The 26,876-nt window shown below is 43.3% G+C and overlaps 1 protein-coding gene across 1 annotated transcript in view; it reads right to left on the bottom strand.

Moving 5' to 3' along the window:
- The window catches only part of cux1b (cut-like homeobox 1b), a 231,930-nt gene that overhangs the window by 104,526 nt on the left and 100,528 nt on the right, over positions 1 to 26,876 (bottom strand). Inside the window, exons 4-5 of the mRNA XM_037530974.1 lie at positions 13,392 to 13,470; positions 2,863 to 3,000 (exon numbers count right to left, since the gene is read on the bottom strand). Coding sequence (XP_037386871.1) covers positions 2,863 to 3,000; positions 13,392 to 13,470 — 217 coding nt within the window. The remainder of the gene's footprint in view (positions 1 to 2,862; positions 3,001 to 13,391; positions 13,471 to 26,876) is intronic.

Raw genomic sequence — 26,876 nt, 5'->3', positions numbered from 1 at the left:
AGACAGACAGAGAAAGAGAAGGAAAGAGAGAGAGAGGGAGAGAGAGATAGAGACAGAGAGAGAAAGAGAAGGAAAGAGAGAGGCAGAGGAGATACAGACAGACAGAGAAAGAGAAGGAAAGAGAGAGAGAGGGAGAGAGAAACAGAGAAAGAAGAAGGAAAGAGAGAGGGAGAGAGAGGCAGAGAGATACAGACAGACAGAGAAAGAGAAGGAAAGAGAGAGAGAGGGAGAGAGAGATAGAGACAGAGAGAGAAAGAGAAGGAAAGAGAGAGGCAGAGGAGATACAGACAGACAGAGAAAGAGAAGGAAAGAGAGAGAGAGGGAGAGAGAAACAGAGAAAGAAGAAGGAAAGAGAGAGGGAGAGAGAGATAGTGACACAGAGAAATATGAGGAAAGAGAGAGAGGGAGGGAGAGATAGAGACAGAGAAGGAAAGAGAGAGGGGGAGAGAGATAGAGGGAGAAAGAGGGAAAGAGAGAGGGAGAGAGATAGAGACAGAGAGAAAGAGAAGGAAAGAGAGAGAGGGTAAAGGAGAGATAGAGACAGACAGAGAAAGAAGGAAAGAGAGAGAGGGAGAGAAACAGAGAGAGAAAGAGAAGGAAAGAGAGGGAGAGAAATAGAGACAGAGAGAAAGAGAAGGAAAGAGAGAGATAGACAGAGAAAGAGAAGGAAAGACAGAGAGGGAGAGAGATAGAGACAGACAGAGAAAGAAGGAAAGAGAGAGGGAGGGAGAGAGATAGAGACAGACAGAGAAAGAAGGAAAGAGAGAGGGAGGGAGAGAAATAGAGACAGACAGAGAAAGTGAAGGAAAGAGAGCGAGGGAGAGAGAGAAATAGAGACAGACAGAGAAAGTGAAGGAAAGAGAGAGAGGGAGAGAGATAGAGACAGACAGAGAAAGAAGGAAAGAGAGAGGGGGAGAGAAATAGAGACAGACAGAGAAAGAGAAGGAAAGAGAGGAAGAGAGATAGAGACAGAGAGAGAGAAGGAAAGAGAGAGAGGGAGAGAGACAGAGACAGACAGAGAAAGAGAAGGAAAGAGAGAGTGAGAGAGACAGACAGAGAGAGAAAGAGAAGGAAAGAGATATTTATGGGGTAAATAAGATGTATAAAGAAGGTTCTTTCCTGCATTCAGACTGAATGAGATGAAGACCCTCTGATGGGGGGCTCAGTGTAAGAGCGTGAGTCAATATCTCGCTGTGTCTCAGACGGAGATGCTCACTGACTCTGACTGAGTGCTCAGAAAGGTGTTTGAGAGTCTCAGTGAGGAGATGAAATATGTATGTGTGAGACAGTAAAGCTCATAGTCTCTGATTGAGCGCTCAGAGATCCGAGCGCAAGCGCGTGTGTGTTACACATAAGCGTGTGTGTGTGTGTGTGTGTATTACACATAAGCGGGCGCGAGTGTGTGTATGTGTGATTTAAACTGCCGGCTTGCGGGTCTGACACATAATCAATGGGAGCAGGTCCCTTCGGAGGCCTTTTCCCCCTTAACTGCTAAATTGAACTTTAAACATTTAGGTTGGGAGGGATCAATGGCCTCTACTGGGAAGAGCACGGGGGTCCGAGAGAGAGGGAAGGAAGGGAGGGGGAGAGAGAGCAAGAAAGCGAGGGAAGGCTGCTGGGGTTAAAACATCTTCTTACTGCATAATCCAGTCAGCACTTCTGACGGAGAGAGAGATTATTTAATAAAAGCAATGAAGATAATGCAGCCACTCCTGAACAGCTCTAATTAAACTCACAGATCAAGTTCCCTCAACTCACAACCCCATTAAAGGGCCCGTATCCTGGGAAATCGAATCTCCCTCGATTTAAATAAAGGAGTTATGTAAATACGGTGTCAAAATGTGCCGTTCACAGCCACACATGAAAACTAAGCTGTAAAAACAGCCTGTTTTGAATGCATTATTTGTGATGTCACAAAAATCAACTCATTTGCATACACCCACCTATTCAGCTTACAGCAGTTCAGCTCCATCCATTCATGTTGAAGTTGTAAGGAGTGTCTCAGAGTGCTTTCTGACCGAGGCACATCCAGTGTATTTATTAAGCTAATTTATCTTTTATTAGTATTAAAGTCAATAACTAAAGCAGCTTTAATAATAACTTAATTCTTTTTGCTTTAAGTTGGAAAACAGTTTATAGAGCAAAGAAATGTTATAAATGGACCTTGAGGGAAAAAATAAAATACAAGAAAAATATAAAACCTTGGCCATTTGACCATCCAGGTGAAAATGGGGTGGATTTTAAGTCACAGGCCAGTTTTCTTTTACTCTCCAGTCATATTTTTTGTATGTAATTACTTATTTTTGTTGTAAAGCACCTTTAAATCTCTTTGAACCTTTTTAAGCTCGGTAAAGTTTATTATTATGTCATTTTTACACTCACTGGCCACTTTTCCCCATTCATCAATGGTCAGGACCACCCCAGGACATGTATTATAATTTATTATTTGGGTTGTGTCGAGTTTTTGAACATCTCAGTATCATTGCTGAACTGAGGATGAACTGCTGCCAGAAACTGACCACTGTTGAAGGACTAGGGGACTGATGAGCTGTCGTCTCTGACTTGACATCTACAAGGTGGACCAACAACGTAGGAGTGTCTAATAGAGTGGACAGTGAGTGGACACAGTGTTTAAAAACTTCAGCAGCACCAGCGCAACACACAACGACCAAGTCAGTGTCAATGCAGCACTGACGATGATCCACCACCGCGGTGGTCCTGACCACTGATGAACAACGTAAAGCTGGGTTAACACACCGTCCACAGGTGAACACTGAAGTGCAGCTACGTGGTATGTGGAGCTAATAAACTGGTCAACTAATAAAGTGACCAGCGAGTGTATGAGTGACCGGGCGCGCTCACCCTGGTTCTTGACCTCGGCGAACTCTTTGTTGTAGTCCTCCAGTGTTTCCCGGAGCTTCTGGTTTTCCGTCTCGATGTCGTGCATCCTCTGCACCTTCAGCTGCAGCTGCTGGCCGAGCTCCAACACGGGGACCGGATCTGACCGGGAGACAAAACAAACACACATCACACATGATACCAGCTGCCCAGATACACGGTTTAAAAGAACCCAGACTCCGCATCTGATAAGTGAATGCATTTAAGGTGCAGACATTACTGTTCAACTGCACAGCTCATAAAATTTCCATAGAAAAAGCTCGGCCAATAGAACGGAGCGGCCGCACACCAGCCTGAGGCCACCATCCCTAGGCACTGGACTGTGAAGCAGTGGATCTGCATTCTCTGAAGGGACTGAGCTGAATCCAATGGGATCCAGCACTGATCATCCAACATCAGCACCTGACCTCACTAATGCTCTTGTGGCTGAATACATTCAGATCCTCACAGCAATGTTACAACATCTGTTAACATTCTCAAATTTCAGAAATGCTAAATAAGGAGCAGCCAGCTGCATTAGTTGAGCGCAAGTTCAAACGTAGCCTAGTTTGAACATAAACTGCCACTACGCTCAAGTTGATGAGCTATAAGAATTGAACCAGTTGCACCAAATAACAGTTTCAACATAGCTTTAATATATACCTTAACATTTAAACATACCCTGTAGTTAGTGTATGGTCTGCTGTTTAAAAAAATAATCTGTTAAAATGGATGTGATTTGTGATTTAATCGATAGGAAAACTTGCAAGAAAACGAAATATATCTCGGTTTATGTCGGCAACAGTTCTGCAGGACAGATTATGCAGGTTTTCGTCGATGGAAAATAGAAAATATCACAGACCTCCCAGCCACAGATTTACACAGCACAGACAGGAATGCGGTCCTACTTTGTGTCTGGCACAGTGATATTATTCTACAGGACCGTTCTTAAAACAGGTGGGCGCCTGTGGTCTACTACAAAAGTCAACTACCTGCAGAGAAATAACTGCATCAGTGCTCAGGTCGTGTGTGATGCTAACTAACAAAGCTAACATTACCCTTTTGTCATTCAGCTGATTCAAATGTGGAAAACGCAGCTTGGCTAACGTAATCATTCACTGACAAAGGACCACCAAAATATTGTACATAAGAGCCCAGCTTGAATATCAGGAACCATTCCCAGTAGCAGAACAGAATAAACACACATCCAAGAAACAGACGTTTTGAGGACATTATTGGAAAACGTCGTCTCTTTCTGAATGATAGCTAACACAACTGACACATCTTAAGCAAATGTAGCACAGAAAGAGATAAATGCGAGTAATTTCACTATAGGGGTCTGTGGTGCAACCAAAATTCTGTGTGTCCCTAGGTTTAAACCAACTACTCTCAACGTGACGTTTAGGATGGATTTTACAACTTACAATCAAACTAACGTTCAGCTGGTGCAACAGGCTGAAGGTGTCTACTAAGATTTAGCCACACTGAGTATGAACACTGACACTGCATCTGTTACTGGCTTTTCGAGGTTGCACTGTTTGTTGCTCTGTTCATTCTCACACTAATATAAAAATACACATCATGCACGCAAAGAGCATCTCTGTCTCCAAGACCCTGATAACCACATTAAGCTCTAAATCAATCTCTCACAGTCCTTTAAACGTTATAACCATCAGTTTAAAAGGAACGAGCCCATCTATTACTCCCTGGAGACGGAAATGATTAAACTATTGATGAAAATACTAAAATATTAATAACAGAGTGTTGTGCTGCTGCTGGGAACAGCCTCAGGGCTAATTACAGGATGTTCTTGATCATCTTGCTACTGCTTGACAGCTCGCTATCTGAGCGTCTCTGCAGAAAGTCGGAAGCGGAGAACTGCGCTGGGGGTCACGCTAAAGACCCACGAGCCGTCTAACAGGTATTCAGTTAAATGCTAGTTAAAAATAAGCTGGGCGTCTACAGAACATCTACAGTGGAATCTCAAAATAGGGATGTATCAGTCAATTTCTTTCTAGACAAACTTTTTCTTTTTTATCAAACTGTGAGCTGCACAACCTAAATGGCACTGGATTAACCAAAGTTGTAAAAATTAGGGTTCTTCAGGGGTTCTTTAGTAAAGAAAATGGTTCTAATTAGAACCATGAACACAAAGAACCCTTTGGATTATTCTATGAATCATGAAAGAGTTCTTCAGGTTGATGGAGAATGTGCTGCAGATGGTTCTACATAGCACCTTTTTCGAATCAGGGTTCTATATAGCACCAAAAAGGCTTCTATTATAACAAGCCTGACATAAAGGGTTCTTTGCATCATGAACAAGTTCTTCAAATTGATGGAGAAAGGCTCTATATAGAACTATCTACAGCACATTCTGATAGGGTGCTAGGTAGCGCCCAAAAGGGTTCTTTTATTGTAAGAAGCCTGACGCTGTAACAATAGTGTAACCTTTTTCTACACAGAACCATCCACAGCACATTCTACATCAATCTGAAGAACGCCTTCATTTCCTTTAATCAGACAGGGGTTCTTTGAGCTCTCATGGTACTTCATAGAACCAAGTCCTTTGCTAAAGAACTCTTTAAGAACCATCATTTTTATGTGTGTACATTAATTCTGTTTAGCAGCAAGCAAAATAGAATAAGCACTGGAACTGGAGTGAGCAGCTGTTTAAACAGATGTTACCATTAACTGGATAGTGCAACTCCAGTGCAACTTAGTTTCATAAAAGTTTCAAGCAACTGAAGTTGCGTGTAAGTTTCTGTAAAGCCAGCCTGAGGAAGTTTTAATAACGTGCTTTGAGAACTCTGTGTGTGTTTGAAGGTCAGTGGGCTGGCAGTGAGGTGGTCATCCATCTGTTTCCTTCTCTCTCACACACACACACGCACAACAGCTGATGACGGAGAGCACGACTAGAGAAGCCCAAGGGCATGCTGGGTATTCTCTGATGAGGAGCCTGATTTGTTAGAGTGAATCAAGGCCACAGCAAACACTCACACACTCACTCACACACACACACAGGACAAAGAAGTTCACACTGAGGGAAACAGTTGAACAAACACGCTGAACACAAACGAAGCACATGATCGGCCTCACACACACGCTGAGCGCGGTGGGGTGGAGACAGGGTGTGCGCTGGCGGAGGGGACGGAGGGAGCGCTGTGACTAATTGCTGGTGTTGTGGTGCAGAAACAGCAGAGCTAAGTTTAGCTGCTCCACTGTGAGCTCTGATAGTGCTGACACTGCAGAGAGAGAGAGAGAGAGAGAGAGAGAGAGAGAGAGAGAGAGAGAGAGAGAGAGAGAGAGAGAGAGAGGGGGATGTAGAGAGATAGAGAGAGAGGAAATTCCTAAAACAGGAATACAAATCGGCTGAATATCTTGTTCTGTCCAAGATATGAAGCAGAGACAGATCCTCACCAAATACAGACTCAGGGCCTGTTTGCCATGTCAATAAAGCAAACTTGAACTTGAGCTTAGAGAGAGAGACAGAGAGAGAGAGAGAGAGAGAGAGAGAGAGAGAGAGAGACAGAGAGAGACAGCGAGAGAGAGAGAGAGAGACACACACACAGAGAGAGAGAGAGAGAGAGAGAGAGAGAGAGAGAGAGAGAGACAGACAGAGAGAGACAGCGAGAGAGAGAGAGAGACACACACACACAGAGAGAGAGAGAGAGAGAGAGAGAGAGAGAGAGAGAGAGAGAGACCAAGAGAAAGGAGAGGGAAAGAAAGAGAGACCAAGAAAAAGAGAGACACAGAGAGAAACCAAGAGAAAGAGAGAGAGAACAAGAGACAGAGAGAGACCGAGAGAAAGAGGGAGACACACAGTGAGCGAGCAAGAAACACAAGGAAACAGACAAAGTGAGAGCGAGACAGAGACAGAGAGAGAGAGACAGAGAGAGAGACAGAGAGAGACAGCGAGAGAGAGAGAGAGAGACACACACACAGAGAGAGACAGCGAGAGAGAGAGAGAGAGAGAGACAGACAGAGAGAGACAGCGAGAGAGAGAGAGAGACACACACACAGAGAGAGAGAGAGACAGAGAGAGAGAGACCAAGAGAAAGGAGAGGGAAAGAGAGACCAAGAAAAAGAGAGACACAGAGAGAAACCAAGAGAAAGAGAGAGAGAACAAGAGACAGAGAGAGACCGAGAGAAAGAGAGAGAGAACAAGAGACAGAGAGAGACCGAGAGAAAGAGAGAGAGAACAAGAGACAGAGAGAGACCGAGAGAAAGAGAGAGAGAACAAGAGACAGAGAGAGACCGAGAGAAAGAGAGAGAGAACAAGAGACAGAGAGAGACCGAGAGAAAGAGAGAGAGAACAAGAGACAGAGAGAGACCGAGAGAAAGAGAGAGAGAACAAGAGACAGAGAGAGACCGAGAGAAAGAGGGAGACACACAGTGAGCGAGCAAGAAACACAAGGAAACAGACAAAGTGAGAGCGAGACAGAGACAGAGAGAGAGACAGAGAGACAGAGAGAGAGAGAGAGAGAGAGAGAGAGAGAGAGAGAGAGAGAGAGAGAGAGAGAGTATATGAACACATGCACAGCACAAAACATGCATCTCAATGCAAATATTTTCATACAAACTGCAAACTAAGCTCCGCCTTCTAACCGTGCTGACATTATCAACAAGCTTGAGAGAAAAGGAAGATGAAAGCTCAGAGACGGAGAGCAAGAGGGACTAATGAGTTACACTCATGATGAGTTTCCCACCAGACGTTCCACAGGGGTGTCACTGACGTCCGGCTGAGAATCAGAGATCCTGAATGATAACACAGATCACACGGTTTTCACACACACGGACAGCGGACGGTCGGGGCTCAGCCTGGCCTCTACGCCTGCTGACGCTCTTTAACAGAGTCTCTCAACACCTCGTCTCCTGAGACGCTACAGCAAGTTTACAGCTGGGTTTAAGAGTCTGAGGGAGATCAGGGTGAAGCTGGTCACTGTAAGAGGCTCCGACTGCACTACTGAGCAGAATCTCTAACAGTCGTCTGAACATCTTCCCTCAGAAACGTCTACACCAGAGAGACGCACACAGAGTTTCACCATCACTACACGCTGGAGGTCAGACCCATAGAGCAGGGTCACACAGCACGAGAGAGGGAGGAGAGAGAGGACAGGGGAGAGAGAGGGGGGGGGGGGGGTGACACTGAGAAAACATACAAAGAGAGAACAAGAGAGAGAAAGAAAGAAAGAACGAAGAAAAAGAACAAGAGAAAAAGAAATGAATGAAAGACAGCAAGAAAGAAAATGAAACAGCAAGAAAAAACAAGAGTAAGTTAAAAAAGTGCAAGAAAGTGAGAAGAAAGAAAGACAAAAACAAGAAAAAGAAACAATGAATGAACAAGCAATGAAGAAAAAGAAAGAATGAAAAACAAAGAAGAGACAGAAAATGAAAATGAAAGAAAGACGAAATGAAAGAAGAACAAGAAAAAGAAAAAGAAAAGAAAGCGTGAAAGAGGCAGAAGGAAAGGAGGAGGGGAGAGAGGGATGAGGGGATGTGGAGCTGCTGGTTGAGGTGCAGTGATGTGAGCTGTGGTCCGTCACTCTGAGTGAGTCGCTCCTCTCGTCCACTGAGGCTCGTCACTCTCAGACTGGAGATGACAGGAGCTGCAGGCTGAGCTGACGCTGAGACTGAGGCTGATGTCGTTCCTGGGGACAGTTGGGAGGGGGCTGTGAGAGGGGTGTCTGTGGCTGCACTGCTCCTTTTACAGCCCCATCCCCTACAATCCACATCAGCATCATTACAGCGCTGGGTGGGCTGAGAGGGTGAAGGGCCCTCCAGAGACCCCCTGTCACCAACCCAACACACACACACACACACCTCCCCCCACAACACCCTCATCAGCCGCTCTTTAATCGCTGCATGACTAATTACGCCCCAGCTCCAGTTGATTTTCCTTAATGAGACAGCTGGGCTAATTATGTAATCATATGATTACATTAGACCCCCGAGAGAGAGAGAGAGAAAGAGAGAGAGAGAGAGAGAGAGAGAGAGAAACAGAGAGAGGGAGGGAGAGGTAGAGAGAGACAGAGAGAGAGGAAGAGAGAGAGAGCAGGAGAGAAGAGAGGGAGAGGTAGAGAGAGAGAGAAAGATGGAGAGAGAGAGAGGGAGGGAGAGACAGAGAAAAAAAAGAGAGAGAGAGAGAGAGAGAGAGAGAGAGGGAGAGACAATGAGCGAGAGAGGGATTGATAGAAAAAAATCGAGAGGGGGAGAGATAGAAAACGAGAGAGAGGGAGAGAGAGAGAGAGAGAGAGAGAGAGAGAGAGAGAGAGAGAGAGAGAGAGGGAGAGGCAGAGAGAGAGAGGCAGAGAGGGGGAGAGATGGAGAGAGGGAGAAAGAGAAAGAGAGGAAGGGAGAGACAGAGAGAAAGAAAGAGAGAGGGACAGTGAGCAAGAGGGGGAGAGAGAAAGAATGAGACGGGAGAGATAGAAAGAGCGAGAGAGGGAGAGAGAAAGGGAGTGGTAGAGAGACAGAGAGAGAGAGAAAGAGAGAGGGAGAGAGAGACAGAGATAGAGAGACGGAGAGGCAGAGAGAGAGAGAGAGAGAGAGAGAGAGAGAGGGAGGACATCTGAGAGTGAGAAAGAGATAAAAAAAGAATAGGAGCAGGAGAGAGACGGAGAGACAAGCAGAGAAAGAAAGGGGTGGGAAGATAAAAGGAGGGAGAAAGGAGAGAAAGAGTAAAAGAGAGAGAGGATTACATACACTCTTTAAAAAGATGAAGAGAAAGTAAAGAGAGCCTGAGGTTCAGAATAGGTACTGTGACGCCTAGACCCCCCCCCCCCCCAACAGGAGCATACGCCTCTCCCAGCTCTGTGGTGTCACTCTGCTGGATGTCTTAACTATGAGAGAGATTAGCCGCAGGAGTCTGGGGAACCTCACGCTGACTCAAGGTGACTCCACAAACACTCAGGTTTGGTCTGAAACACACAGTGAGAGCAGGGAACGTCCTAAACGCCTGTAAAACCAGCGACGGAGTGAAGACGGCCTGTTAAACAGCAGCCCCAGCCTAAGACGACAAGACGAAGGCCGAGAAGAAACGTCTTTATAGTAGTATATTAAATTAAACAATTAAACAACCAGTGTGTGTTAAAATATGCTCCCTGTAGAGGATAATAAAACAACCCTGACCAAAACTTTTGCACACAACTGTATCTGTTAATTGATAAATAATAAAAAGGGAGAGTAGTGAGCGACCTAGCATGGGGTAGGATGGGGGCATTTGGGAGCCTAATAATCCATTAATAAGTTGACTAACAGTTCAATCGGAACAGAATACATCTGATTGAGGCCATTTGGAATACAGTTTCTATCCAATTGAACGAGGTGGGTAAAACTGTTAAACAGAGGAATAATAACCATGTAAACGCTTGTATCCGATTACATTCCCAATCGGAAATTTTAAGTACGTTCTGCATGTGCGTCGCGTCATAGTGACAGTTTATAATGTTCAACATGGTGGAGCAGAAACTGTTCTGCAGAGGATCTTGAAAGGACGGCGGTTGACCTGCCTTGCGTCGGGGCGTCGGGTCTGTGCCTTGGGGTTCTGGGGTGCCTGGGTGGCGGGGGTGGGGCGGTGACCATTGGAGGGTGTGTGGGGTGGACTGGGGGCAATGGGTTCCTGACTCAGGCCAGCTTGTCTTTTGTCTCGTTGATGTCTGTTGTTGTTTGACTGGAATGTTTCGGTGCAGGTGTATATAGGTGTGTGGGTCTATATGTAGGTGTATATATGAGAGCAGGTGGATGTGGTGGTGCATATATGTGTGGGTGTATATAGAGGATGAATGTGTCTATTTAAAAAAAAAAAAAAGAAAGGACGGCGGTGAGACAGACGTCCAGCTTAGGCGTATCAGAACATGACGTCTTCCTCTCGGCATGGACGAAGGACGTTTTCATGAGTCTGAGGTTGTTTTAAAGTAATTATAAACACAAGCACTGCTCACTGCTGCTCATCTCACTCCGACTGGACTAGATGTATGGTAACGTCTACAGTACGTGGTTCTCTACACCTGCACGTAATTTTGGATCAGATTACTTGTAGCGAACATGTCAACTGAGATTTCTATCAGATTGTTGAGTACAGTGATAATCAGAATGTATTGGCAATTGTCTGCATGTAAACACTGTCACTGAGAGCAAGCCAGGCTCAGGCACAGTGGCACTTGTTTTAACTCAAAAATACAAATGTTAGCAGCATAAATAACAAGCACAGTCAGTCAATGTCCTTCCATATAGAAAGAGGCTGTAAAATGGGGATGTATTAACAGAAAAACTTAATAACCGATTTGGGTGACTACTGATTTCTATTGTTTGTTAGCCTCATCGCTCCAGCGCTAAAATAAAGAAATAAAAGTTCCTGTTGAACAACAAGGGTACACTTCTCAACTTAAAACATGTAAATAGAACTATGAATAATGTAGGATATGATTAAAACAGCAGCTCTGCAGATACGGTGGCGCTGCCTACGCTAGCCTTCACCCTCTTAGCACTAGTATTGTGTGATTGGGAGAGTCTTAACTAGTGGGTGAAATTGGAAACGACTAAACTGGGGAAAAAATAGGTGAAAATCCCCCCATAAAACTTGCATTCTGAAAACTAAATTCTCAAAAATGATGAATCATTCAGGCCTATGAGACCCTCAGGCTTTTACAATTAACCCCACCTATGGGTTTGCCACTTTTGGCTGAACTGTTCACAGACTGTAGGTGGTGGAAACGGTTATATTTACATTTGCAGCACAGATGTGTAGGCTGCTTGGATTAAAAAAAAAAAAAAAAAAAAGATAATTACAAAATATTCTGGAAAAAAGAAAGCGTTAGGCCGAGCCTCACCCTCCTCGGTGAAGAGCTGCAGAAAAACCTTGCCCTCTCTCTTTCTCTCACTCTCTGGAGAGCTAATTTTAAAAGCAGTGCCACAGCCCAGCTGTACAGCTCTCCGTTTGTTTTTACGCTTTGGCCCTGCCAGCCCGACGTTACGTCAGCCACTCCGAGTGACACACGCTCATGCACACACACGCGCATACACGCTGTTAGCGTGCCTTCCATGCAAACCCTAAGCATGCACGAGTAAGCAGCTGAACAGGCTCTCATGTGAGTGAGCAGGTATGTGCTGTACTCAGATGTGTCAGGCTGTCGTGAGAGGCCGTTCTGCAGAGCTGTGTGTGGAGCCGCACGATACGATACTCGGTGGAAAGGCACCGGTATGATACTTGGTGGAGTGGCACAGATATGATCCTCGGTGGAGTGGCACTGATTTGATCCTCGGTGGAGTGGCACTGATTTGATCCTTGGTGGAGAGGCACCGATGTGTTACTTGGTGGAGAGGCACCGATACGATACTCCGTGGAGTGGCACCGATACGTTACTCCGTGGAGAGGCACTGATACGATACTCGGTGGAGTGGCACGGATACGATACTCAGTGGAGTGGTACTGAAATGATACTCGGTGGAGTGGCACTGATTCTCAGTGGAGCGGTGCCGATATGATACGATTTGAGCAGATCAAAGACAACCAGAAGTGTCTCAGAAATCGATTGCCGCAATCAGATTTTCAATATCCCTTGTGGTTCAAAAGTTATCAACACAAAGTTGCAACAACAACTGGGAACGCTGCCTTGTGATGCACAGCTATTTGATGCGTTCAATGTGCCGAAGGCACAGGATCCAAGACACAGGATCCAATAGTTCTGAACCCGCATGAGAATCTCTGGAGATATGCTGTCACAAGCCTCCACGATGTGGTGCTGAAGGTGGTGTTTGTTGTGGATTTTCTCAGCATACACAATTTGTTTGAGAGGACCCCAGAGATAAAAGTTGATAATAAAATAAAAAATAAAATAAAATCAAATGGTGTTCTGTGACTTTTGACTCACCCTGTGTGTGTGTGTGTGTGTGTGTGTGTGTGTGTGTGTGTCTATATATATATATATATATATAGACACACACACACACACACACACACACGCACACGCACACGCACACACACATATATAAGATAGTGGTCGATCTACTTTATGTAGGCTTTTCATTAATATGCATTCTTTGTCCCGCTCCCGCCTGCAGCGGCCTGGTTTCCCACCCGCTCCTGTGAGCAACACTGAAAATTAGTCCTGCAGCATAAGATACTGTGGTGGGTCCCTTAGGTCCAGCAGGAAAATGCCTTTTTTACCATGTTCTGATTGGCTGCTCTTTTATACGCCTCACTCAAAAAGCAGTCTGGGCTTAAACACTGCAGAGCGAATGGGTGGAGCTAAACTACTGTAGGCTGAACAGGCAGATGTACATACAAGCGTTGGATTCTGTGACATCACAGAGACTATGAATTAAAATCAGGACTATATGGACTGAGTTACTGGCATGTATTACAATTTTAACAGTGTTAACATACTATATTAAACTTTATTTTTAAAGGAAGGAAAATGATTTTTTTCCATTTTATGGGCTCTTTAACGGCCACTACAAAAGCAGCCTGTTTAGTTCTAAGGAAAAAAAAAAAAAAAAACCAAGCAAAAACTTACCCGGGACATCGATCAGCTTCTTATAGACGTTCAGGAAGGCAGCTTCTGCTTCTTTACTTCTTTTACTCAATGCGTCAATCTGAAGGAGGGAGAGAAGAGATGGATGAATATAGAGGCAGAGAAAGGGATGAGAGCGCACATTCAGACGTGACATGACATGAAACACACATTCAGACGCCCCCACACATTCCAACCAATACGGATAATTCAGGATGCTGGAGCACGCCCCCAATAACCCAAATACACATTTTATACCCGCTGTGAGCCGTATTCATCTCGCTGATGCTCTTTAGAGATGGTAATGATTTATAGAGCTGGAGAGAGTGGAGTGCAGGGGTGTGCAGCAGGGCTGCAGACTGTACCAATCACTCCTATCTACTGTATCACTGCACCTTATCAGCACAGAACAGCTGCCCCCTGACTGATGGCATACTTACCCCTGCACTTTGGTATTTATCTCTCTCTCTCTCTCTCTCTCTCTCAGATTTAAAAATGAACATGTACACACTTATCATACAGCCATCGCAGAACATGGCAGCACACGAAACAAGTCCGAACACACTCTCACGCATACGTAAGTGCATGGAAGTACAGCATATCACAGCACATACATAAAGACTACGGCAGACAGATTATATCTATATCCAAGAGGGCACAAATGAATACCTTGGATAATTAAAGTTTCTGCTTGTTTGTATCTGTGCTAGTGAAAGGTTGGACCGTAATTTGCCTTCAGAACTGCCTTAATTCTTTGTGGCAAACTTTCAACAAGCTGTTGGAAACGTTCCTCAGAGATTTTGGTTGGTTATTTGAGTTACTGTTGCCTTTCTATCATCTGGAACCAGTCTGCCCATTTTCCTCTGACCTCTCACATCTACAAGGCATTTTCGTCCACACAACTGACCCCTCACTGGATATTTCCTCTTTTTCGGACCGTTCTCTGTAAACCCTAGAGATGGTTGTGTGTGAAAATCCCAGTAGATCAGCAGTTTCTGAAATACTCAGACCAGCCCGTCTGGCACCAACAACGTTCAAAGTCACTTAAATCCCCTTGCTTCCCCATCCCGATGCTCGGTCTGCACTTCAGCAAGTTGTCTTGACCACCTCTACATGCCTTGAGTTGCGGCCGTGTGATTGGCTGATTGGCTATTTGTGTTAACAAGCAACTGAACAGGTGCACCTAATAAAGTGGCCGGTGAGTATGTATTTTATTTTCAAACAAAACTATTTTAGATGCGAGCAAGTCTATTTATGTAGGTTAACTATGACATCACTCTGGAACGTCCTTTCGCTTTTAATAAGAAACAGTTTTAACAACTGACATACACTCTCAGAAACAAAGGTATGAGACGGTCACTGGGGCGGGACCCTCAAGAGCACATCTCAGTACCTTTAGTCAGGGAACATAATTGCACCATAAGCCCTTGAAATTATACAGGAGAGTCACTGGAGAGAGGCTTCGAACAAGCCGGGATGCCCCTGGGTCGGAGAGATGAGGTAGGCGCCGGACAGCAACCACGACGTTTAACCTCTTTAATGCTTGCCGATATGTTCGGGAGCATGGAGCACTGTGTCGAACTGTGTCTGGCAGAAAACGGAGATCACTTCCGCCAATTGTAATCGCCAATTGTTCGTCAAGGTCATTTTCTTCTCCTTTAAATTGATTAAAGAAAATGACTTTTGTTGATTAACAATTAATTAATTAATTATACTTCCACCAGGCTTTGTGGTTTTCTGTTGGCAACAAAAATAGCAAAATGCAGGTTGGCCGGCCGCGTTTTGTGAATTAAAAAAAAATATATATATTGTCTGTAAACCACAATACATATGGTATTGTGAAATATAACAAGAAATATCATAGTTACATCCCTAATATCCACAAAATATCCACAAAAACGACGATTTTAATGCTTTCTTAACCTCTATCGAACTAACCTATACACACAAAGTGCTCCTCAATGAATATCATTTAAAATACATTTACATAAACATACAGTCGTATGTAAAAGTTTTAAGACCCTGAGTGAATTTGCATATTTAATTGATTTTCTAAGAGGGAAACAGGAAACAAACTTAAATGACAAACTTTTGTGCACAATCTGTATTTATTTTTATTTTTTATTCAAGTTTAACATAAAGGTAAAAAATTTAAAATAACTAAATATTCAATGTGCCATAATTTGTGTGCACAATTTTATATTATTTCCCAAACGTTAAATTCAGCATTAAAATGCTCATTGAATTGCGCAGAAGTCTGTTCTCTGTAAAGGATGTTTTACTGATTTTGACCACAGAAAATCAACAAGACATGGTCCAAACTTTTGCATACGACTGTATGAAGCTCTCCTGGTTGTCGGTCCGGTGGTCATTCCGCTCCGTCTCTAACGACGGTGGCCGTGGCCGTGTCTGTGGCAGTTGGCTGTGTTTGGAATGATGGATGCTCTGCTCCTGCTGTTCAGCTCCTCTCCAGCTCTCTACACACTCCAACACACACACACACACACACTCGAGTGTGGCTCAGAATACATTAAACAAAGTCAGCCTGATCCTTTCTGAGGCTTTTTAAACTGGCCTTCAAGAGTGCTTCGACACTCAGAGTGCGTCAGTTAGTTAACGACACTTCAACTCCCTTCTAATTCCAAACTATGTCCTACAGCATGTATTCACACAGCCACTAGAGCAGAATCACAGTCACGACGTGTCCACATGGCCTACGTTGGTAAGAAAAAAGGGCATAAACAATGAATCAATTCAGGAGAGGTCAGTTTAGTGCAGTCAAAAGAATGTTTCATTTGTTTGGCCAAAATTTTACGTTCTACATAAAGTTTAGTGTTTAAAGAGGTGAACTTAACACCTTGAGAGTGAGAACACAGAACATTTATCCAGATTAAAACAAGTTTGAGATGTAGCTCAAACGCTTTGGGCAGATGATCATTTGTTTATAGGGTATTATGTCATCTTATTACAGTCACTACATAGTAACCACCACTGGCCTGTTGGGTTCTGTTCATCCCTTTGGATAACAAGGAGCCAGTTTGGGTCAGTTTTGGATTAAATAGATGATGATCCTGTAATTTACATTGGTTTTGGAGATAATATCAATGAAACACTCGAAACACAGCGAGGCTGTGCGTCATGTCAGATCGAGTCTGGACCAAAATTTCAGGCACAATTAAAGTATTCAAAACATTTCAAAAACACTGAAGTGAGTGTTAATGATCAGAGAGAGAGGGAAAACATTCAGTTCCGACGCTGCCCCCTAATGGACACGTTCTCGTCTGCGCGAACGTCAGCCTGAACATACCTGCAAATACGCGGATGTCGAAGAACCCTTTAGCTAACTAGCTATGAGGGGCTCACTGAGGAGTTGTGTGGGAGGAGCCTCTTTAGCGTGGAATCTGACTGAAAACGATGGAAAACCTCCAGCCCCAATCAGTTCCACTCTATTCAAGCTTCAGTTAAATGATGTAATTCTGCTATAATATGATGTTTGTACTTCCTCCAGTATCCAGTGGTACATTCATTCTCTCAAACTCAAGTTATGAGCACCATAAACAGAAGAAAAATGTCTGGAAACAAAAATATCTTTCATGCCCTCTCTTACGGTTTAATTCTTGTTCCCTGCGCTCATCCAAAACCTACAAATAAACTAAATCAAATTCTGCACTTTTCCACATTTTCCGCAAGGACCCATAAAATGAAAACAGACAGCTGATGAGCTTTTTTTTCTGAGAGACAGAAAAGCACAGAGATAAATCATTTCTTTTCTACTTACAAAAATATCTCCTTTTTTAAAAAGGCCGGTGTGCCTTTGGGGGAGCAAGGACGGCAAAGTGAGAGACGTTGAAGCTGTCCTGATGCTCTCAAGGAGACATATGTGGGTCAGAGGCAGCAGGTAGATTGGCTGGTCAGGTGAAGACTCAAAAGGCAGGCTAGGACAGGCTTACTGAGTGGACACATGCAGACGTCCACAGGGCACCATCAGCTACAACCTCACTCCCACATTAGTGTTTTACTCTGAATATGGCTGGGAAAAGGATGTTATATCCTGATGAAGGTGTTCAAAGCACTTCCGTCAGAAAGGCATAATTGAAATTCCTAGATTAAACAGGTCAAATTAGACTAAGCCTCTAATGCCGGCTTTGCATGCTGAATTTTTCATGCAACTAGTTGCAGGCTGCAAGTTGCATGAAATGTAATCTCTGTGCAATCTGACAGTAACATAATGCAATTCAAACACAATCAAAATCACATGTGAAACATTCAGAAATTTATTAAGTCATTTATGTAGATCATGATGCTACAGCAGAACAACAAAGCAACACACAATGAATAGCAACACACAAGCAGCTATTCAAACAGCCATCATTTTTAGGCTAGATGGCTAGCTACCTAGCTACTTAAGTTAAGTGATACTTTTTTAATCCCACAAACGGGGAAATTCCACCTCTGCATTTAACCCATCCGTGAAGTGAAACACCACATACACACTAGTGAATACACACACACTAAGGGGCAGTGAGCACACCTGCCCGGAGTGGTGGGCAGCCCTGTCCACGGCGCCCGGGACAATTGGGGGTTAGGTGTCTTGCTCAAGGACACCTCAGTCTGTCGGCACTGGGGATTGAATCGGCAACCTTCCGGTCACAGGGCCAGTTTCCTAACTATGTCTGCCTCCAAACACAGTGGCCACCGCCACTGAAGAAGCGCCTGGACCGAGGTTTGAACCGCTGCTGTTATGGTCGATGGTCCGCAGCGCTACCGCCGCACACGTGAGTGAGCGACCTGGTCATCAGCAAATGACCAAAGTGATTCCTAAGAGGCAGTTTTCTTGCACATGATGTGCTGAAATCAACTGACCGAAACATCATTTGACATAATCACATGGTATGTTATCAGCATTCTGATTGGCTGCTTCAGCCATAACTCTTGCAGCTAGGCATCCAACATGTTTCAAGGCAGTTGCAGGATGCTTGACAGTATGCAGCAGAAGTGAAATTTGGTTTCATCAAAGTTTCACGCAACTAAAGTTTTGTAAAGGCAGGCAAAAGGTACAATCCCACTGGACTGTGGCCTCTATTGTCTTCTCTGGGGTCAAAAACAACAAGGCAAAAGGAAACGTATAGTTTGATGAAGGTTCGGTGTGACCAACGTCAAAGAACCTGAACTACTTTTCTAACAAAGTTCATTTATTAACTTATCCAGCTTTTATGACCAGGGCTGGTAGGCCAATCACCCAAAAATCTGCAGTTGCTCATGTGTTTTTTCCACCTTTGCCCTATTTGGCATCTGGAATTTTCCATTTAATTCCACATTCATTAACTACGAAGACCACCCACTACCAGGGTGCTCGGCTAGTTTGTAAATTTCTAAGTTGGCTGCACCATTTGGAACAGATACGATTTTCTAAGCCCCTCACAGCCTTTCAAAGCACTTTAATTAGATTTGTAGTGGGGATATTACACTAATGGCCTTGTTTTGATGCTCGCAAACTACACAATCCCACCCTTCTGGAATACAGGCAAATTGTCTTTCTTTGTGCATGGAAAAGTAGCCATAATTAAAAAAAAAAAAAAAAAAAAAAAAAAAGAAAGAAAGAAAAGTAGCCATAATCTTGAGTTAGTTTCGCAAAGATGGTCAGAAAGAGTCAGAAGGGAGTCTTAAGAGGAAAAAAATGAAGACAGCGTTTAAGAAAAGGCCCTGCAAGTCAGATCAAATGCTTCAGTCAGTTACCGGGAGGAGGGGGAAAAAAAGCCGACAGGAGGGGGGGGGCGGGATGTGAGGCCTATAAAAATTCATACATTAAGTCTTCGCATTTCCAGCCAAGTCTCAGCGAGACCTGATTCATGGTTTTGGGGCACTTGCCACCATCAATAGGCTACATGTAATACCAACTCTGGGCTCCGCTGGGACGCGAGTAAATCTTCTCAGATGTTCTTTATTTATTTGGCCGGAAAACATCTGGAGTGCACCGAGCAGATGCCAAGTTCTTCCCTCAGCAGCTGGAGCAGAAGGCTGCTGTGGAGTCCAGCTCGCTCTGCGGAGAGCTGGAGCTTCTGGTCAGACACAGAAGCACAGAGCTGCCACTCGTTCGCCCTGTCAGAGCGGATCATCTCAGATGTGGGCCTGGCTTTAATAAAGCGAGGGGTGAATTTAAGATTTGGAAATTTGAATCCAGCTGTAGCGGGAAGGTACTTTAGACTGGTTCTGTCAAAAATGCAGATTCTAAGCTGCTAATCAAGAGCACATTTATGGACATGAACGTATTTTATTATGATTTTGAACACGATGAAAAGCTCAACTTTGTGGAAAAACAACTCTTTTGCATTTTTGCCATTTTTGGAGCCGAAACAGACCGAAATAAGTGTGTGCCGACGCAAACCTGTCGATACAGAATGGAAATCAAATGTAAATGATTTTCCTTATGTAACTCGCAATGTTAATGACGTGATTATGCAAGTCTATTCAAAATAATTAGGCAATGCAAATCAAAAATACAGCAACACAACAATAGTAACTCTAGAAGTCTACTCAGACTGGCAGAGTGGCGCACTCGAACTTCAAACACTTCAGTGAGAGTTTTTTGCCTCTACTGTACTCAAACAGTGGAGGGTTTGTTCACTACAGATAAAGGACGGTTGATGATGTGCGAGTACTGGAAGTCCAGGGTGTGCGGAAGGTCAGAGAGTTCACAGCGGGGCCTTGTGCTCGCTCCTTTCTGTCTGGGCAGTGCTGAAAGTGCGCTCGCTTGCTGCCCGTACCGTTTGCGTGGGTTTTTTCGGCAGAGCAGGTTCTAAGCTGAGGACATTTGATCCGCGAGTTTAGGGGATTAGAGGCTTTGCAGACTTTCTTTAAAGCAGGAGGGGAATTACTGATAGAAACATCCGGGGCAGCCCAGCCAACACAAACTACACAACACACACAGACCTGCAGCCACAGCAGACTGGTCAGAGCATTTAATAGAGGGTCAGATCGAAGAGGGACAGATCGAAGAGACACACTGACTGAAACCTGAACACACTAGGGTGCTTGATATGGTCAAAATGTCAGTTTTATGATTCTACTGTTACAGACTGTAACTAACACACCTTACAATATATTAAACAGGCACCAATAATGTGACCGGGTTAAAGCCCTGGCCTGCACCATTATGACCAATTACTAATAATTTGACCTACAAACCTCAAAGTAGCTGCAGACCAATGTGACTACTTTGTGGCCAATATCAATTTTAAGATTCTAATAACCAATAATATCAGCCAACATTAATCTGTATTCATATTTCTGATTTAATGGCTTATATTTGGCTCTTGAATAGCACCCCCGTCTAAGGTTTTGCCCCACTGTTGGTAGATTACAGGTCCCAATCCTGACGATTCCACATTTAGGGATGTGCATTCCTACTAATTTTGATATTTGAGTATCACTCAGAGTTTCTGAACAGATTTCCAATTAAACACAGGGAAGGAAAACAAACAAACAAACAAATTAAAATAATGTAAGGATGTAGGTTCACGTTGTTTAGCTGACAGCACTGGTGTTGTAGAAAAATGTGGGGAACTGCATGTTTTATTATATAAAGTCCTCAAACTTATTTTATTATTCAAAGACAGCCGAAAGACATCGAGTCGGATAAGTAACTGACGCTGCCTCTTCAGATGAGCCAACAGAGCTGACCAGCATCACACCGATTCAGCTGAGGAGTCGCTGTCTTATCGTCTCTTCAGTGGACGATATATTAACGTGTTACTTGTCAGAGAAAACTATTTATTAAAACAGTTAACCGAGGACATCCCTACAGCCAATATTACGTGGCTTATACTGATTTAGGGGGATTTATGAGAACCAATATCAGCTAACTTAAATTTCTATTTCATATTTTAGTTTTATACCTGAGCAGTTTCAGGAAAACAGTGCTTTACTGTCAGTCACTGAAATGTCACACCTTACACTGAAAAAAAACAAAAGTCTTAAAAATGTAAATATCCTAGCGCTGGGGGCGGGGCTAGTCAATTAGTTGCCATCTTATTTTCTGATACGCACCTCTTTTTTTTCCTCATTTTGCATTAGAGCTCTTCATAAAATACTTTAGTGTAATATAACCTTGCGCTAAAGGTTAGAGAAGATTGGCTTCCCAAGTAGCACAAAACAAAAAATACTGCAAATACCGGAAATAACATTTTTCCCAAAACAATAAAAATAAACATACAGTAACCAAAATCAACTGATACTGGACAAATGGCCCTGGTTAAAATGCCCATCTGCAAATTGCACACAGTGGTAAGGATTAACAAATGATAAACTGTGCAGCTCCGTCAAACAAACTGGCTGTACCAGCTAACTATTCCATTCCCAATTTTTTAAAAATGCAGTATAGATGTAACTGCACAAAGTTAATAACTTACCTACTTAATTTAAAAATACAATATTTAATTAATAAGCATATAACTGCTGTCATAACAAAAGCTCATATCTCCAAAATGGGAACTTTACAGAAGAAGGAAAAACCCCTCTTTGCTTTCAATGTAAGTCAATGGGACCAGAGTTTTTCCAGGTAATTTTAGGCCATTTATTTTCTTTTTTGACATAATTCTCTGCAAATTATGTCAAAAACTGAAAAACTGCAAAAGTGGAGATTTTGTTGCGACAGCAGCGATATAACAGGGCAGTGATTAAAGCCTGATTTGGGCTATTTGGGCTCAGGAGCGAACCACTGCAGTCACAGCTGTCGCCAACAGGAGAAAAACAGAAAGTTGACATTTAAAAGTGTATTTTAATTTTAAGAAGCGAACAGGTCTAAATGTACTGCTTTCACTCCGGCTCCAATTTAGCTACTTTACCCGGGAAGCAGAGGGGCGTGAGCTGTTGCTGCAGCAGTCTCTGTATGCGTGCGTCTCTCTGGAGAGAAGCTGTGTCGGGGGATCTGAGCGCTAAGCTGTGCTGCCTATGATTGATCCCCAGAGGGATCTCTCTAATGGAGGATTAACAGCCCGCCTGCCTGCTTAAAAGCTCACTCATACCCACACTCACACGGCGGCCGAGCAGCCTGACCAGGAGAGGATGAGTGTGCGTGTGGACGGAGTAGCCATGGTGACCAGATGGGGTGCTCTGAGATCTGAGTACCAGTCAAAACGGCCATTAAGTGCAAGTTCATTTTCCAGTGTCAGTGAAAGAAACCACAGAAAATATGTTAAACAAGAAATTACACAGGCGCTTCAACATTTTGTTTTGCGTGTCCGTCTCCTTTTCTCAGTGAGGTTCTTCGTGATCAGCTACACATCCTTTCAGACCCACAGCGCTGATCGCCTTCTCACAGTGGAAGGGTGGAGAGGATTACCTGCGGATGTTTTAAGTGCTTTAATTGCTGTTTATCTGAAGGGGACAGTTTTGGTGTCTACCAGGTCTTCCAGGTGGTTGTTAGGAGCACATTTTCTCCATAGCTTTCAATAATAAAAAAAAAAGCTGTCAACTGAAAGAAACGACCACAAATTCATTATTAGAGCTTTGCATTTCTTAACTGTGTGAGACATTCAAGACCTGCCCATACCAGAAAAATGAGAGAGAATCTCTTCCTATGTGTTACGACCAGCTGACACGCACATACACTAAAGCGCAATGAAAATAACTCTGGTCAGAACTTGGCGGGACCGAGAGAGCCGTCTTTGCCAGGAGACGTGCGAGTTATTGCAGAGCTGGTTATTGCAGAGTATGTTTTGAGCAGAGGGCCATAATAGAGAGAGAGACCACAATGGGAGGGTGAAGAAACAGCTAAAGCACAGAGGTCAATTTCGTTATTGTCAAATGCAGAGAACTGAATGAAGAGACAGTGAAGTGTTTAAAAACTCCAGCAGCACTGCTGTGTCTGATCCACTCGTACCAGCAGCATAACACACACTAACACACCACGTCAGTGTTACTGCAGTGCTGAGAATGACCCACCACCCGAATAATGCCTGCTCTGTGAGGGTCCATGGGATCCTGACCACTGAAGAACAGGGTGAATAGGGGGCTGACAAAGTATCAGAGAAATCACTGCGTTTTGCTAGTTTGGTTGAGGCCCAGCTGTAGCTGCTGTACGTTGTTATGAGAGAAGACTGCACCCCTTCTTCAAATACAGCACTTAAATGGATTTTAAAGCAAAACCTCCAGCTAGAGAGTAGATTTTAAAGCAATACTGAACACTAATAGGGCTACAACTGCAGAGAAGTTGACCAACTGACTGTTTATATGATACATAAACAGATTAGTAAGAGCACACAGCCACTCTTGTTCTGACTGGACAGCAGTGATGAACACTGGAATCTGTGTTTATTCTAAGACAATGTGAAAGCAATGCTCCTGAACGGCTGGAAGGAATAAATACATTCTGATGAAGCTTATTTAGTTGACTCATATAGCTGCAACCATATTTAACGGGAAAAAAAAAACAGTAACTTTAGGAAAAAAGGAAAAAATACACTCTCAATGGTCAATGTAAGTTAATGTAAAGAGATATTAGGAAAGGTCATTTAGGAGCTTTTCTATTGGTCCATTTATTAAATGATAAAGCACTCAAATGAAGCAGGACAGTAAAAAAAAATAAATAAATGAATAATAAATAATTTTCGGACAGTGATCGCATGCTTTAAAAACTAAAAAATCTTTGCATATTTAGAAATGAAATCTGATATGATCCAGGACACACCGGTCACTGTGTTTTTGTTCACTGTTTTCCTTCTTTAGGGTAAAGTATGAGCCAATGAATTAAGATGAATCATTTGAACCATAACTATAATACAACCAACAAGCACTACATGCAATACAAGACTGGCTAATGTGGGGGTTTAAAGCTAAACCTCACGCAGTCTCGCGTCTCCCGTACGCGGTACAGCCGGCCGGCTGCTACGTAAAGCACAACCCAGCTGGAGCATTCTTGAGGGATAACGTGGCAGGCTAACTTTGCCTCAATTTAGCCCATCTAAGGTGCCTTATTAGGGATTTCCTGAAGTTACTAAAAATAGACTCTCAGAGCTGTTATGGAGAGGAGGTGGTGCGGTTCAGTCGTACAGCCCAAAGCAGATGTGGAGTTTGATTAAACATACAGTCTCACTTATTAGTTAATAAGGTTAGAGCCTTTTAATAGCAGACAGTGCTGGAGTTCGAGTCGATTCAGGCACGTTTTGATTGTTCTTTAATTCACAGCTAATGGATAAAACGTTTTGAAAGATGCTCTGCAATGATAAAAGAAGCAAAACATGAACTTGATTCTAATCTGATGCTTACTGTACAACAAAGGAAAGTTATGATGGCAGCCTTAACTGCGGCCAAGAATTCAAACTTGAAGGGCTGGTTTGAAGCTTTATCTCCGTTATGGTGTGGATATTTTCTGGTCATCCTTATTTTGTAACAGGCAACTGCCAGATTCTACAACGCCAAGGCAGCAACGATTCACTTTGGACCCTGGCCATTAATCATGTTAAGACTCTGTAATCATGGACATCTTGCTTGCTGAATGTATGTGTGCATATGTATGATATACATGTGTGTGCATATGTATGTATGTATGTATAAGCATGTATGTATGTATGAATGTATGTATGTATAAGCATGTATCTATGTATGTATGTATGTATGTATGTATGTATAAGCATGTATCTATGTATGTATGTATAAGCATGTATGTATGTATGTATAAGCATGTATGTATGTATGTATGTATGTATGTATGTATAAGCATGTATGTATGTATGTATGTATGTATGTATGTATAAGCATGTATGTATGTATGTATGTATAAGCATGTATGTATGTATGAATGTATGTATGTATAAGCATGTATGTATGTATGTATGTATGTATTTATGTATGTATAAGTATGTATGTATGTATGTATGTATAAGCATGTATGTATGTATGTATAAGCATGTATGTATGTATGTATTTATGTATGTATAAGTATGTATGTATGTATGTATAAGTATGTATGTATGTATGTATGTATAAGCATGTATGTATGTATGTATGTATAAGCATGTATGTATGTATGTATGTATGTATAAGCATGTATGTATGTATGTATGTATGTATGTATGTATGTATAAGCATGTATGTACAGTGTATCACAAAAGTGAGTACACCCCTCACAGATATTTAAGTATATCTTTTCATGGGACAACACTGACAAAATGACACTTTGACATAATGAAAAGTCGTCTGTGCGCAGCTTATATAACGGTGTAAATTTATTCTTCCCTCAAAATAACTCAATATACAGCCATTAATGTCTAAACCACTGGCAACAAAAGTGAGTACACCCCTAAGAGACTACACCCCTAAATGTCCAAATTGAGCACTGCTAGTCATTTTCCCTCCAAAATGTCATGTGACTCGTTAGTGTTACTAGGTGTGCATAGGGAGCAGGTGTGTTCATATCTGTAGTAAAGCTCTCACACTCTCTCATACTGGTCACTGAAAGTTCCAACACGGCACCTCATGGCAAAGAACTCTCTGAGGATCTTAAAAGACGAATTGTTGCACTACATGAAGATGGCCAAGGCTACAGGAAGACTGCCAACACCCTGAAACTGAGCTGCAGCACAGTGGCCAAGATCATCCAGCGTTTTAAAAGAGCAGGGTCCACTCAGAACAGACCTCGTGTTGGTCGTCCAAAGAAGCTGAGTGCACGCGCTCAGCGTCACATCCAAATGCTGTCTTTGAAAGATCGGTGCAGGAGTGCTGTTAGCATTGCTGCAGAGATTGAAGAGGTGGGGGGGGTCAGCCTGTCAGTGCTCAAACCATACGCCGCACACTAGATCAAATTGGTCTACATGGCTGTCACCCCAGAAGGAAGCCTCTTCTGAAGTCTGTACACAAGAAAGGCCACAAACAGTTTGCTGAAGACATGTCAACAAAGGACATGGATTACTGGAACCATGTCTTATGGTCTGATGAGACCAAGATTAATTTGTTTGGTTCAGATGGTCTCAAGCATGTGTGGTGGCAATCAGGTGAGGTGTACAAAGATAAGTGTGTCATGCCTACAGTCAAGCATGGTGGTGGAAATGTCATGGTCTGGAGCTGCATGAGTGCAGCAGGTGTTGGATAGTTACATTTCATTGAGGGACACATGAACTCCAATATGTACTGTGAAATACTGAAGCAGAGCATGATCCCCTCCCTCCGGAAACTGGGTCGCAGGGCAGTGTTTCGGCATGATAATGACCCCAAACAGATGAAGATGACCACTGCTTTATTGAAGAGGCTGAGGGTAAAGGTGATGGACTGGCCAAGCATGTCTCCAGACCTAAACTCAATAGAACATCTTTGGGGCATCCTCAAGCGGAAGGTGGAGGTCTTGAATATCCACCAGCTCCGTGATGTCGTCATGGAGGAGTGGAAAAGCATTCCAGTGGCAACCTGTGAAGCTCGGATAAACTCCAACTGTCTCTTAGGGGTGTACTCACTTTTGTTGCCAGTGGTTCAGACATTAATGGCTGTATACTGAGT

The sequence above is a fragment of the Pygocentrus nattereri genome, chromosome 19, assembly GCF_015220715.1.
Source record: "Pygocentrus nattereri isolate fPygNat1 chromosome 19, fPygNat1.pri, whole genome shotgun sequence".
Taxonomy (NCBI): domain Eukaryota; kingdom Metazoa; phylum Chordata; class Actinopteri; order Characiformes; family Serrasalmidae; genus Pygocentrus; species Pygocentrus nattereri.
Note: the sequence above shows the minus strand (reverse complement) of the source record. Positions and strands in the feature narration are given on the sequence as shown.